The sequence below is a fragment of the Notolepis coatsorum genome (assembly GCF_963971535.1).
Source record: "Notolepis coatsorum genome assembly, chromosome: 8".
Lineage (NCBI taxonomy): Eukaryota > Metazoa > Chordata > Actinopteri > Aulopiformes > Paralepididae > Notolepis > Notolepis coatsorum.
The window spans coordinates 136,252,802-136,268,822 of NC_140172.1; the positions used below are offsets into that span (position 1 = coordinate 136,252,802).

The 16,021-nt window shown below is 47.8% G+C and overlaps 1 protein-coding gene across 1 annotated transcript in view; it reads left to right on the forward strand.

The window, feature by feature from the left end:
* Nucleotides 1-15,677, forward strand: part of LOC311233592 (NLR family CARD domain-containing protein 3-like) — a gene marked incomplete at both ends in the record, with an annotated part of 52,444 nt that extends 36,767 nt beyond the window's left edge. Inside the window, 3 exons of the mRNA XM_084320559.1 lie at nucleotides 2,885-3,058; nucleotides 14,803-14,849; nucleotides 15,163-15,677. Coding sequence (XP_084176685.1) covers nucleotides 2,885-3,058; nucleotides 14,803-14,849; nucleotides 15,163-15,677 — 736 coding nt within the window. The remainder of the gene's footprint in view (nucleotides 1-2,884; nucleotides 3,059-14,802; nucleotides 14,850-15,162) is intronic.
* Between the last annotated feature and the right edge of the window lie 344 nt (nucleotides 15,678-16,021).

Genomic DNA, 16,021 nt, shown 5'->3' on the forward strand with positions numbered 1-16,021 from the left:
GCTCAAACAAGATTCCAAATGCACCCAATGTACAAATGGGGACGAAGGGACATTTATGCACATGTATTGGGACTGCTCACCAGTTAAGGCATTCTGGGAAGATGTGACCCAACAAATATCAAAACTCGTATCTTGGAATATACCTGTACACCCCTCGGTATTGCTGTTGAATGATGTTTTTGAGTTTGCAGTGAATCCACAGCTAAAGAGATTGGTTTTATCGGGTATCACAGTAGCCAAAAAGCTGATCGCATCACGCTGGTTTCAACCGGAAAAAATGTGCCGTAAAGTTTGGTTTCTTACATATCTCGATGTAATTTACCATGAAATATCTACAGCAAGAATTCTGGGTCTCAATGAATCCAAAATGTCAATGTGGTTAGAAGTGGTGGAGAGAATAAAAGCTAGCTTATAATGGTAGTGTCTGGTTAGGTGCGAGGGATAGTGGAGGTACTTCTCAAGGTGGGGTCCGGGAGGGGGGGTTTCGAGCTGAGCATATGTATGTAGGGTTTTTTTTTTAGATAACAGGTATTATGGGTATATCTTATATAAAACAACTAACCAAAATGTGATCTCATTGGATGTGCCCTGACAATTAATGCTTGTATATCTTATCGTGTGTTGTCATGTTTGTTTATATGTTTGTTTTAAAAAAGAATAAAAAAATAAAATACAAAAAAAAAAAAAAAAAAATAGGCAATTTAAATCAGAATATGTTCCATGTTGACTATTTCTGACTTCTGACGAGTTTTTTTCCATTGACTAAAAATAGACAAATGTCATCCGTTTTCGTCGACTAAATCTAGACGAAAACAAAAAAGACAAAATTGAGACAAAAACTGACTAAGACTAAAATGCTCAGACATTTAGTTGACTAAAACTGACTAAACGAAAAATAAATGAAAATGACTAAATATGATAAACGAAAAAGGAGCACTTGCCACATGACTAAGACTAAAACTAAAATGAAAATAGCTGCCAAAATTAACACTGGCTATTAGGGGTGTAACGGTACACAAAATCCACGGTTCGGTACGTACCTCGGTTTTGAAGTCACGGTTCGGTATTTTTTCGGTACCGTTTTTTTTTTTTTTTTTATATAAATTATACCTTTTTTTTTTATACAGCTACTGTTTTATATATACTGTTTTTTAGTAATAACTAGAAAGTAATGGTATTTAATCAACAACAGGTGATTGATTAATGATACTAATACAAATCTATACAATGAGTATGGGGCTGCAGCACTGCAGATATACCCTACTCCAATGATCCACACACGGACATTACACTGTGTTGCACTCGCTACCCAGTGGCTCTGCAGATATACCCTACTCGGTCTACAAGGCTCCGTTGATGTAGCATAGAGGATCTGTTGTGAATGATTTTTGCACAATAAATATTCAACATTCTCTTTTGAGACTCCGCCTCAGACTCTTATCATTTGGCACTAAAAGCTAAACATTGTCACCGATATGGCTGTCCGCAACATGTCATTAATTCTGTACGCGAGGTGGTTCAGTGACGATGACTAACGTGAGCTAGGTTAGCTAGCAGGAGCTACCGAGAGATGGAAAGACTAACGTTACTGGTGAAAATGTGATTTACGTTGGAATACTCCTTTGCCAACTTGCTGTACTTTGATTGCAGGTCTGCAGCCATTATTGCTGGATTTAGCCAAGGTAACGTTATGGCTAAACCTTTAATGTTAGTTAATGCTAGCTTTCGGTTAGCTGTTCAATGCTAAATAACACCAGCAAGCTCCCCGTCAACACCCCTCTCTCGGGAGGATGGCATTTAAGAAAGTATCTGCTGTTAAAATGACAAACAGCATTGACACTTTAATTCACGGTCGGTTAAACACACGTTTGTTTTATAATGCTCACAGCAGACCGCAGTGTTGTTGATAAATTACGTGGGGCCGGGGGGATTTAAGTTCCACAAAAAAAGGTTGACCATACCGTTGTAATCGTACGGTGCACAGCCCGTACTGTACCGGAGGTCCAACTTGGCGCGGTACAGTACGTATCCGCGTACCGTTACACCCCTACTGGCTATATCTATATTCTATAATATTATAGCTATGGAGACAATACTATGGTCATTTGACAGTGACTTTCTCCCGTCGAACATGCAAAAAAGAGATTTTTCATGTATACGTTTGCGCGTTATCCCGCGGTGAATATTGTATAGTTTAGGAGTGATCCGGACTAATTCCTGAAAAGCTTTTTAGGGGGGGGGGGTCGTTTTTTTATGCTTTGATCGCTAGTAACGGCATTCGCTTTGAACACCACACACGCTGATCAGCTGGATCGACATGAAATCATTGTAGGATCAAGGTGGAATTGACGTCAGATAGTCCTTACCTTTGATCGGGGGTATTCCAAAAAGAATATTCCAATAGTCTCATCGCGATTTCCAGTATTGGTCCCCGACATAATCCGGCACAACGCATGCATCGAGTGTCCTGGACCCGTTCCAATGTGATCGAGTGAACCGCTAGACTTGCCTGTACCAAAATTATCTGACCGGAGGAAATTAGATGTAACACACTGTGTGAAATAAGGTTTCAAAGGGTGGGTGATATTGCCACCTAGCAGGATGCGGCCGGTATTGCACTCCAGCGATCTCAGAATGATTTCCTATGGTAACACCGAGGTCCATGAACCTGTAATGAATAAAAAAAATCGAATAAAAGAAAAAAGGTTCCAAAAACGAGTTTACTCGTCCTTGGCGCTCAACGCATGTCGGCCAAAAACGAGTTAACTCGTCCTTGGCGCTGAATGTGTTAACATATTTTAAAAACATAAAAAGAAATATGTACATTTGGTGTGTTGGTTAAATATTATTACCTGTGTATCTGAATGTGTGTGTGTGTGTGTAGGCTGTCATGCTGTCTGGTCACAGAGGAAGGCTGTGCTTCTCTGATCTCAGCTCTGAGGTCCAACCCCTCCCACCTGAGAGAGCTGGATCTGAGCTACAATCACCCAGGAGACTCAGGAGTGAAGGTGCTCTCTGCTGGTCTGGAGGATCCACACCGGAGACAGGAGATTCTCAGGTAGGATGTGGTACTTTAGGGGTTAATGGATGTTTTTTTTTTGTATTTTATTTTATTTTTTATTTTTTAAACAAACGCATAAACAAACATGACAACACACGATTAGATATACAAGCATTAATTAACAGTGCACATCCAATTAAATCACTGTTTAGATAAATGTCTTATACAAGATATACCCCTAATACCTGCTATCTATTACCCTACACACATATTATGCTCTTGCTCGCACCCCCCACCCTGGACCCCCCAATGGATAATCCATCCATTATCATTCGCTCCTAACCAGACACTACCATTATATGCTAGCTTTTATTCTCTCCACCACTTCTAACCACATTGTCAATTTGGATTCATTGAGACCCAAAATTCTTGCTGTATATATTTCTAGATAAATCACATCGAGATATGTAAGAATCCAGACCCTTCGGCAATTTTTTTCCGGTTGAAACCATCGTGATGCTATCAGTTTTTTAGCCACTGTAATACCAGATAAAACCAATCTCTTTAGCTGTATAGGTACTGTTACAAAGGGTCAGATTAAACCGAATATATATATTTATTACTTGAGATATATTGTATAGTATTTGTATATCGTCTGATATCCCTTGTATATTCTTTGTACATATACACGGAATATCCCTTTACCTAGTACAGGCCAGACCATAATATTCGTTCTCCTATTGGACAGCGAACCCCTAGGCGCCACGGCCATACCCCCAATGTCTAGTTCAAAGTCACCGCTAAGACATGTCTCAACATGCCCAGATTTGCGCAGTAATACGAGACAGAAATAAGGCTGGTACTAGATTATTCACCTTACGTATAAATACGTTGCAGGTGGATACAGCAGTTGTGTTACCCCAACAAGTTGAAGCCTTCACCACGATACAACGTGCTGTGAAGTGGGCCCGTTTTGCCCCGAAATAGAGCCTTGAGACCGCGTGCGAATTGATAGCTGAAGTGTCAGAGTTTAACGCTGTATCGTCGAGTTCGACCTATTCTATTATTAAGTAATAGTCTATTATGTATAGTGTATCGTGCGGCTACCGTTCTACAGTGACCAGCATTACCAACGTTTCATCGTACCGAGCTAGTGTGCTTATCCAGGCTGGGCGGCCTAACCTTGTGCCGCCATCCGAGGAGCCCTAGACGAGAACCGTGTGGATATGTACACTGGATAACCTACACCGACGACTACAGAGCCCTTTTCGGCTGGATTATATTGCTTTGGTCCTGTGGCTGCTGGAGCAGAGAATCGTCTACCCCCACTACCGTGTGGGATTTACCCTGTGAGGAGCACCGTCGAGCCCGCCTCTAGGACTCTGAGGCTGGCTAGCTTTCATCCATGCGGCAGTGCATACCGGAGAATAGCTGTTGCTTTGTCTACGGATCAAGGGATTATTGCACCGTCTCCTGTACCTGGAGTCTCCTTATTCCTCGTTGATCCAGACTTTTGCTACCGACAAATCCTCTCCCCTGCTGGCTTACAACCGGAGGGAACCCCCCTAGTATCTCCAGCTGACCTACGAGTGTACCTTATATAATTCTTATGCTACAGGTGGTATTAATTATCCCCTTCGTAATATGCTCATGGACTTACGCTCTTGACCTATTCATGCACATTCTTCGCCTTACAAGCGCAACTCTCATTCTTAATAAATGTAAGATAATCTTGGTGCTCTTCTAATAAATATTATAAACAGTACTTTCTTGTTAAGCCGTGTTATTGTGTGGGTGTTCATCTCATATACATGTGTACTGTATGGCCAGTAGTAATGTACATAACTCAGTAGTGGTTTAATGATACCATACTTATTCAATACAGTCAGGGAATTGTACCTCTCAGTTACAATTGGTCCTTCGAGCCGGAGGGTAATTAGCGTAATATAATATTAATATTGACATGGCCAACGATGAACACTCCACAAACGGTTCTCCTAAGCTAGATCGCCCGCAGCGCAGACGGCAGCCACCTCCTTACCTAGAGGACTACGCTGCCAGTCTACTACCTAGCTTTATACAGACGTTAAACGCGGAAAAAGCGGATAGTAAAAGTATGTCAAACCCTACCGACCAGGCGACCCTGCCAGTAGAGACCCTAGTGGGTTCTAACATAACTGACCAAGCTCACGGGGGGGACCAGGAGGGACATGACATGACTTTACCCCCCGACAACGTCAACGGGATAGTCCCCGGAGAGCTCCAGGATAAAGAAAGCGCTCCAGGGACGGAACCCGACCCACCACCAGAAGAGACGCGCACCCAGGAGATGGACCTCCTCGGAGCGCGACAGGAGAACGGATCTCCAACGAGCACTGCCAGAAGCCGATCACCTCCATCAGTGTCTTTCCCCAGCGAGGCGGACAAGATGCTGGCGCAGGCATTTATCGCCACCCTGGCAGCCTCCACCGAACGCGATCGACTCCAAGCACAGACGCTTAGCGAGCGCGAACATTCTTCCATGGAACAAGAGCGCCTCCGCGTGCAACACCAAAGTGAGCGCGAACACTCTGCAGTTACCATGGAAAGAGACCGCCTGCAGGCTCAACAACTGAGTGAGCGCGAACAATCTGCAGACCAAAGAGAACGCTTCCATGCGCAACTCCAAGCGCAAGCCCTTAGTGAACGCGAACACTCTGCGACCCAGCGAGAGCGCTTCCAGGCGCAGCAAAGGAGTGAAGACGACCGCATACGCCTGGAGACCAGACGCCTCCAGACGGAAGAGAATATTGAAAGAGACCGCGCCGAAGCCCAGCACGCCGCCGCCGATGCACAGCGCGAAGCCGCCAATGCACAGCGCGACGCAGCCCAAGCCCAGCGCGAAGCAGAGCGCGACCTCGCTCACATCAAGCGCGAAGCCGAGCGCGACCGATTACAAGCGCAGATAATGGAGCAACCAATTGCCAGGGCGACTCCCCCTCCCTCCGCACAGAGCTCCAGGGCCTCGTCAAGACAAGGGTCTAGGGCACCCTCCCCTACCCGATCAAGCGACCCGGAGCCCGGCCAACAGAAAGAGCCTATACACGTCTCCGAACCCCCTCCCCAACCGGTCCATGCGAGACCCAGCAACAGGGAAGAACCGGCCTACGCCGCCGAGAGACTAAATAGACGATTACAGGATCTAGAAGACCTGGCAGAGGAAGAAGAAGAGGAAGAGGAGGAAAGTCAAGCCCACCAGCAGCATCGTACTCCACAGGACCAGGAGGTCCAGTACAGCCCAGACTTTACCCCCGAGGCCCTGCGTTACAGACCCCCGACTCAACTCAAGGGTGAGTTTGACGCACGACCAGCCCCAAGGAACAGCACCTGGGTACCCGGGCCTTGGTACCCACCAGGTACCAGCCCACAACGACACGTAAGGGGAGACTCGCCTAGGAGGCCTCTCCCCCAACGCTCACCGATGTGCCAGCCATCCATGGCATCGTGCCTTGGCACACCGACGTTCCCGGACTTCACACGCGAGGACAGAGCACAGTACACAGAGCTACGAATGTGCTTAGAGACAATGATGTCCGATGTCCCCGATGAGACGTACAAGTATGCTATCCTACTCAAGCACCTGAAGGTGCCCAGAACGCATAATATAGCGCTGGCATATTCCAACTCAAGTACCCCATACACCGCGGCTCTGGTAGCCCTCGACCAACGTTATGGACGCATATGGGACTACGTAATACAAGAGATAAGGAATATTGACCGTCTACCCCCAGCCACAGACAATCGCTCATTAGATGACCTCTCTATCAAGGTACAATCCCTGGTAGGGATGCTGGGGGCACAAAAGGAAAAGGGTAGGCACGAACTGTACGCAAACTCTAATGTTGAAAGAATATTAGAGAAGCTTCCGCCCGCCCGACAAGAGCGCTTCAGGCGGCAAAGAGACCACCGTGATCCCAACGGTCCCGAGCCATCCCTCCTAGACCTGGCCGACTTCCTGGCGAGAGAAGTCAGCAGCCTACGACTGGATACGTTCGTGCGGAGCGTACCAAGCTCCAGAGAGGGACCTAGGAGATCAAACGATAACCGCAGGCTGGTGACCGTCATGCACCAAGCCGAGTCAGTACCGCGTAACAAGAACCACAGCACCCCCTCGACAAAAGAGAAGTGGAAGATTGTATGCCAGTACTGCGAAAAGGAACACTGGCTGTCACACTGTGACACGTTCAAGAAGATGACCGCCGACGAGGTGAGTCAATGGATAAAGTCCAACCGCCGCTGTTACCGCTGTGCGCGCAGTCACATGGCAGCCGAGTGCCGCTTAAAGAAGAGGTGTAGTCGGTGTGACGGAGCCCACTTGGACGTTTTACATGACAGTAACAGAAGAAAACCCGCACCCTCAAGCAGCACCAAAGCAAGCGTTATGTACATTGACCCCGCCAGCAGCAGGGGCGCCCGGGTGCTCTTGAAGGTGGTCCGCGTAACATTGAGCTACGAGGACAAGGTCATGGACACCTACGCCGTCCTTGACGATGGGTCAGAAAAGACCCTCCTCCTCGCATCCGCTGCGGCCCAGCTGGGGCTGCGGGGGAGCGAAGAAACAATGACGATTCGGACTATAAGAAGAGACCTGAAGACGATCAAGGGTGAGAACGTCTCCTTCACTATCGCAGCAAGCGGGCAGCCAGAGAGACGGTATAGGATCACTAACGCTTTCACCAGCCAAGACATAGGCCTGTCGCAGTACACCTACCCCATCGCCAAGCTGATGGACAAATACGTGCACCTGCGTCAACTACCTATACCGCTCATAGACGGCGCCACCCCGACCCTGCTCATAGGATCCGACCACGCACACCTCATCGTCCCGATGGACCGGGTCCACACTGGGCCCAGAGGCTGTCCAGCAGCAGTCGAGACCCGCCTAGGATGGACACTACAAGGCCCCCTCTCCAGGTCTCCCAACCGAACAGCAGCCACTCGCTGCCTCCACTCCAGAGTGACAGAAGAAGACACCGCCCTCTTACAGCACGTCGAGAGGCTATGGACACTAGAGACAATGCCCTTTAAGAACGAAAAGAAACACATTCGTTCCAAGGAAGACATTTATGCCATAGCCCTCCTCGAGCAGGGGACAAAGAGAGTCAAAGTCAACGGAGTGATGAGATACGCAACTCCACTCCTGAGGCGAGAGGGTATGCCTACCTTCCACGCCTCAAAAGAAGCGACGGAGCGGTATCTATTGAACACAGAGCGGCGCCTAGCCAGAGACCCCGCTCAAGCTACTGTGTACCGCGCTGAGATTGACAAGCTAATCACAGCGGGACACATAAAGAGAATTGACATTAAAGAGGCCGATCAGACGACCGAATCATGGTACGTGCCGCACCACAAGGTCCACCACAACGGCAAGGATCGAATTGTGTTTAACTGCAGCTACCAGATCGGATCACAAAATCTGAATAAAGAGCTCTTGCCCGGCCCAACACTCGGCCCCTCTCTACTAGGCGTGTTGCTACGTTTCCGCCAGAACAAGGTGGCCATCAGCGGCGACATCAAAGGGATGTTCCTGCAGGTGCGACTAGTGGAAGAGGACAAGCCCCTGCTGCGGTTCTTATGGAGAGAGAGGATCGGGGATGAGCAACCATCCATCTATCAATGGGAAGTCCTCCCTTTCGGAACCACATGCAGCCCATGCTGTGCTACGTTCGCACTGCAAAAACACGTTGCAGAGGACCCAGCAGCTGATGAAGAGGTCCGACAAAGTGTAGGAAATAGCTTCTACGTGGACAACTGTCTGCAAAGCGTCTCGACGCCAGAAGAAGCCGAGGCCCTCCTACTCAAGCTCCGCGCCTCCCTGATCAAAGGCGGCTTTGATCTCCGGCAGTGGGCCAGCAGCGACCCTCAAGTACTGCGCAGCCTCTCCCCAGAGGACAAGGCAGCAAGCAGCGAGACCTGGATGGCGACCATCCCAGGTGAAGCCCAAGAAATGACATTAGGACTAGTCTGGCGCTTCAAAACAGACTCGCTCCATTATAGACACACACCCCTGACCAAGGAGCAGGGAAGGTCGATTTCACTACCGACCACAAGACGGAGTGTATACAGAACACTCGCCAGACAATATGACCCGTTGGGATGTATTCTACCTTACACCACCAGGGCAAAGATGATTGTACGAGCGCTATGGGACAAGGACCAGGGCTGGGACGACCCCATACCCGACCACCTTGCTTCCACATGGAGAGAGTGGGAGACAGAACTCAGCTCGCTCCCAGGCGTCAACATACGCCGCAGCTACTTCCCACCCACAGTGCGGCTGGAGACGTGTCAGATGGACCTGCACGTCTTCAGCGACGCCTCCGAAGTAGCCTACGGTTCGGTGGCCTACTTGCGGGCCCGAGAGGAGGGAGGAGAAATACATACTGCCTTCATCCTGGCTCGTTCAAGAATAGCCCCCCGCAAGCAACAATCTATCCCGCGTCTAGAGCTCTGCGCAGCCCTAGTAGGAGCGCAACTCGCCACGTTAATCCAACGTGAACTCACCATCCCGGTGCAAAGAACAATCCTGTGGTCAGACTCCATGACCGTACTCACATGGATCCAGTCCGATTCGTGTAGATACAAGGTCTTCGTGGGAGTCAGAATCACAGAGATCCAAGATTTAACAGAAGCAGCATGCTGGAGGTACGTGGACACAAAACAGAACCCAGCAGACGTCATCACACGGGGAATGTCCCTGGATGACCTCACACGTCACAATCTCTATAGTGACGGTCCCGAGTTCCTCAAGCTCCCGGAAGAAGAGTGGCCTACACCCACCCCACGGGAGGCTAGTAAAGAGGAGGCAGAGATGAAGAAATCTATGTTCTGTGGGTTGACACACACACTAGTCCCCACAGATCCCAACATAGACGACTGCCCTACCCTTGAGAGTGCGCAGTTAAAGACATTCCTGTGGCACCACCCTGAGGTTCCCTCCACTACTGACATTAATGCAGCTAACTACGAAGAAGCAGAACTCCTTCTGCTACAGCGAGCCCAAAGAGACTCGTTCCCCGACGAGCTAGACTGTCTGCAGGGATCAAAGCCAGTCCCGTCAGACAGCAGACTGCTCCACTTGGCCCCTGAGAGCGACGCCCATAATCTCATCAGAGTGGGTGGTCGTCTGAGGAGGGCCCCAGACTTAACGGATGACGTCAAGTTCCCGATAGTCTTAAACAGCCGACACAAGGTCACAGAGCTCATCATAAAGAAATACGACGAGGACGTGCACCACGCCGGGGCAGAGAGAGTCTTCGCTGAGATCAGACGTCGCTATTGGATACTGCAAGGAAGAGAAGCAGTACGACGCTTCCAGCGGACCTGTCTAGACTGTCGCAAGTGGCGAGCACAGCCCAGTATACCCCGGATGGCTGACCTACCCGCCTGTCGCCTCCGACTCGGCGACAAGCCCTTTCACTCCACCGGTATGGACTGTTTCGGCCCGCTGTATGTGAAGAAAGGAAGAGGGACGGAGAAGCGGTGGGGTATTGTATTCAAATGCATGACCACCCGAGCGATACACATAGAACTCCTTCCAACCATGAGTACGGACTCATTCCTTATGGCCTTCCGGAGATTCACAGCGCGAAAAGGAAAACCGTCTATATTATTGTCTGATCACGGGACAAACTTCAAAGGCGGAGAAAGAGAGCTGAGAGAGAGCTTCCAAGCTATGGGCCCAGAACTTAAGACCCACCTCGCTCCCTCTCAGATTGATTTCCAGTTTAACCCCCCGAATGCACATCACTTCGGGGGAACTTGGGAACGAGAAGTACGTTCAATAAAGACAGCCCTGTACGCCGTGCTTGGGGCCCAGACCGTGGCGGAAGAAGTCCTCACGGAGATCGAGGGAGTATTGAACTCAAAGCCCCTCGGTTACGTCTCAAGTGATGTAGCAGATGTCGACCCAGTCACCCCCAACACTCTTGATGGGGCGGCTGGACCCCGCGCTCCCACAGACAGTGTACAGACCTGAAGAAGCGAACGGCCGAAGAATGTGGAGGTACAGTCAAGTATTGGCTGACAAGTTTTGGAACAGTTTCCTCCTCCACTATCTACCGTCTCTACAGACCCGCCAGAAATGGGTAAAAAGAGACAATTTGACGGAGGGCACAGTCGTCATGATTATCGACCAGTCACTACCCCGAGCTATGTGGCCGGCCGGCCGCGTAAGCAAAGTGATCACTGGTACCGACGGAAAGGTCAGAGCGGCAGAAGTGCTCGTCCAGGGGCGGACATACACCCGACCCGTGGCGAGGCTGATAGAGTTGCCAAGGCTCCCCGACTCTCTTGATGACGACCATGACCCCCTGACTTTGTGAATAGCCCTACTCCTCACAACGGACATTGAGTAGTGGACAGTGCGGTTAATCTGTCTCTGCTTATCTAATTAGGTGCGGACTAATTAGGAGGCGGCTGTTACAAAGGGTCAGATTAAACCGAATATATATATTTATTACTTGAGATATATTGTATAGTATTTGTATATCGTCTGATATCCCTTGTATATTCTTTGTACATATACACGGAATATCCCTTTACCTAGTACAGGCCAGACCATAATATTCATTCTCCTATTGGACAGCGAACCCCTAGGCGCCACGGCCATACCCCCAATGTCTAGTTCAAAGTCACCGCTAAGACATGTCTCAACATGCCCAGATTTGCGCAGTAATACGAGACAGAAATAAGGCTGGTACTAGATTATTCACCTTACGTATAAATACGTTGCAGGTGGATACAGCAGTTGTGTTACCCCAACAAGTTGAAGCCTTCACCACGATACAACGTGCTGTGAAGTGGGCCCGTTTTGCCCCGAAATAGAGCCTTGAGACCGCGTGCGAATTGATAGCTGAAGTGTCAGAGTTTAACGCTGTATCGTCGAGTTCGACCTATTCTATTATTAAGTAATAGTCTATTATGTATAGTGTATCGTGCGGCTACCGTTCTACAGTGACCAGCATTACCAACGTTTCATCGTACCGAACTAGTGTGCTTATCCAGGCTGGGCGGCCTAACCTTGTGCCGCCATCCGAGGAGCCCTAGACGAGAACCGTGTGGATATGTACACTGGATAACCTACACCGACGACTACAGAGCCCTTTTCGGCTGGATTATATTGCTTTGGTCCTGTGGCTGCTGGAGCAGAGAATCGTCTACCCCCACTACCGTGTGGGATTTACCCTGTGAGGAGCACTGTCGAGCCCGCCTCTAGGACTCTGAGGCTGGCTAGCTTTCATCCATGCGGCAGTGCATACCGGAGAATAGCTGTTGCTTTGTCTACGGATCAAGGGATTATTGCACCGTCTCCTGTACCTGGAGTCTCCTTATTCCTCGTTGATCCAGACTTTTGCTACCGACAAATCCTCTCCCCTGCTGGCTTACAACCGGAGGGAACCCCCCTAGTATCTCCAGCTGACCTACGAGTGTACCTTATATAATTCTTATGCTACAGGTATTAATTATCCCCTTCGTAATATGCTCATGGACTTACGCTCTTGACCTATTCATGCACATTCTTCGCCTTACAAGCGCAACTCTCATTCTTAATAAATGTAAGATAATCTTGGTGCTCTTCTAATAAATATTATAAACAGTACTTTCTTGTTAAGCCGTGTTGTTGTGAAGGGCCAGATTAAACCGAATATATATATTTATTTATATATATATATTTAATTGTATTTGTATATTCTCTAATATTCCCTGATATCCCTTGTATATTCCTTGTACAATATGCATTGAATATCCATTCTAGCCTACTGAACATCCCATAATAGTCTCCATTCTACTATTGGTCGAGACCTTGGTGCCAGGCTGCCATACCCCTCAGACCCAGTTCAAACGTACCGCTCGACATGTACAAACAAGTCCTAGTTCCGCGTAGGAATTTGGCTACCGCACCACTAATGGGACTATTTGTTCATAGTGCGTATATATACTGCGCTACTAAAGTAGGACTTTCTTTTCAGTCCAGTTTCTTACCCTCCAATAGAGTCACAGACGTAAAGCCTCCCCGCGATGCCACGTGTGGGAGTAAGGCCAAGTTCGGCCTACCATCGGTATTGAGACATCGTGTATATTAATATTTGAATAGTCATATTTGGCACTATATCGTCGAGTTGGACGTAGTCTATTAAGCTAATAATAGTCTGTTAATATATAGTGCTTCGTGCGGTGAGAATACTACCGTAGTCAGTACCCCATCGTTTCGGGCAGAGAACTGGCTGCTTACCCAGGGTGGTTGACCCTATGTGAAGCTGCACCCGAGGAGCCCCAGAGCCGACGAGCGAGTGGACCTGTATACCGGATTATTCTACCGACGACAGCCCGCCTTCCCAGGCACGGATTATGCTTTGGATACTTTGATTATTCTATGGATAAAGACCCCTGACACTACCGTGTGTTGGAACCCCCCCCCTGGAGAGGACGCAAGGTGAGGAGACGCTCTGCAAGACGAGGTCTCTCCACATCTCTCCCCCGTGGACCGGAGAGAGCCGGCCCACAAAGAGTCCACCTGCTTTCATCTGTGGTCCAAGGATCGCCGGCGCATTGAACGGCACTACAGTGGGTTCTCCTGGGATACCCTTGGCCGGACGAGGCAGCTGGATTCTACCCCCCCCCCCCTCCTACTCCTGTCGGCTTACAAGCGACCGGATTAACCCCCTCTAGTGTATCCAGCCTATAATCATTAAAGTATCATTGCTGTTATTCCTTAACTATTCCAGGTCGTATATTTACCACCTGCGCCTTCAGAGATTGGACATTATCTATTGATATACCGACGAATACTCCTTGCCATAAAAGTGCATACTATTTCAATTCATAAATGTAATTAAGTGATTAAGTGTTTATTCTACACACCATCGCTGTGTAGGAAATAAAGACCTGTTTCTAATTCGTACATTTGTGTTGGATCCGTTTCATCTACGTGAGAGTGTTCATGATGATATATTTATGCCGTGTACTGGGTGGCCGAATATTAAGTACAAAGGTAGTGGTAGTAAGTATCATATCTAGTAATACAGTCAGGGAATTGTACCCCTCAGTTACACGTGTTATTGTGTGGGTGTTCATCTCATATACATGTGTACTGTATGGCCAGTAGTAATGTACATAACTCAGTAGTGGTTTAATGATACCATACTTATTCAATACAGTCAGGGAATTGTACCCCTCAGTTACAGGTACTGCATACTCAAAAACATCATTCAGCAGTAATACAGAGGGGTGTAGTACAGGTATATTCAGAATTAAGAGATTTGATAATTGCTGGGTCACTTCTTTCCAGAATATCTTAACTGGTGGGCAGTCCCAGTACATGTGCATAAATGTCCCCTCGTCCCCATTTGTACATAAGGAGCATTTGGAGTCTTGTTTAAGACCCATTCTGTTCAGTCTTATAGGAGTCAAGTATGTCCTATGAATATAGTTAAGATTGATTTGTTGATGGTCCGGGTTCCTTGATGCAAGTCGAACATTTGCCCAGGCTTCTTGCCAATCAAAATCTTTTTCCAGGTCTGGTATATCCCTCCTCCAGACAGAGTCTAGGTGGAGGGTTTCATACGAGGCCGTTAGTAATTGATGATAAAAATCTGATACAAAACCTCTCGATGTCTCTCTTTCATAGAAGAATTTGTGATCTGGAGGATCCACACTGGAGACTGGAGACTCTCAGGTAGGATGTGGTACTTTAGGGGTTAATGGGTGGTTCTGTGTGTGTGTGTGTGTCTCAAGGTCTCTTGTGTCTACCACTCCTACAGAGTTGACCATGGTGGAGAGTGTCGGTTGAAACCAGGGATCAGGAAATGTAAGTTGAGCTTGTTGTTCTGCACATTTACAGACTGAGCTTCCCTTCAGGATATGGAGGCATTTCATTAATAACAGAAGAGCTCAGCTGATCGATTATACAATAAATAGAACAGGTTTATTCAGTTGATGAAGTTAAAGCTGCATTAACTGTTTTTGAAACGAGGACCATGTAGACTCAACCACATACAAATTTTCTTTCTTCTACATAATCCTTGTGTCAGAAACGGTTGATGCAACATTAAACATTCTAATGTGAATGAAGATGATTATGATGTATTGTGTGATAAATAGTGTCATGTTCTCTCCATCAGATGCCTGTGAACTCACACTGGACCCAAACACAGCACACAACAGCCTCTCTCTGTCTGAGAGGAACAGAACAGTAACATGGGAAACACAGAGTCAGTTGTATCCTGATCACCCAGAAAGATCTGACCTCTATCCACAGGTGTTGTGTAGAGAGGGTCTGACTGGACGCTGTTACTGGGAGGTAGAGCGTAAAGGAAGGCTTCATATAGGAGTTACATATAGAGGCATCGGAAGGAAAGACGGTTTTCTTGGAGTTAATGATAAGTACTGGTCTCTGTTATGTCATGATGATGGATACACTGCCAGGCACAATATGAGAGGAACAGAGATACCTGCCCCCCTTTCTGGCAGAATAGGAATGTATCTGGACTGTCCTGCTGGCACTCTGTCCTTCTACACAGTCTCCTCTGACACACTGACCCACCTACACACCTTCCACTGCACATTCACTGAGCCCCTCTACCCTGGGTTTATAGTTTCGGATGAAGGCTCTGTGACCCTGTGTCAGATAGACTAGGTAGAGTCAACTTCCTGTGTTAGGTAGAGTAGCTTCCTGTGTCAGATAGAGTAGGTAGAGTAGCTTCCTGTGTCAGTGCCCCCCCCCCCCCACACACAGGAAAGTGAGAGTATTGATGTGCATATATGTAAAAGGATTTACTACTTATTTTAAGACTTAAGACATATTTTGAAAATGTAATAAATTAGATGTTTACACAGTGTATTGACAGAATCCAGTTGTTGTTGTTCAGCTGAGCGTTCATGATATTTGTGATTGACTGATTAAAATATATTTTCGGATGAAGGCTCTGTGGCCCTGTGTCAGATAGACTAGGTAGAGTAACTTCCTGTGTCAGATAGACT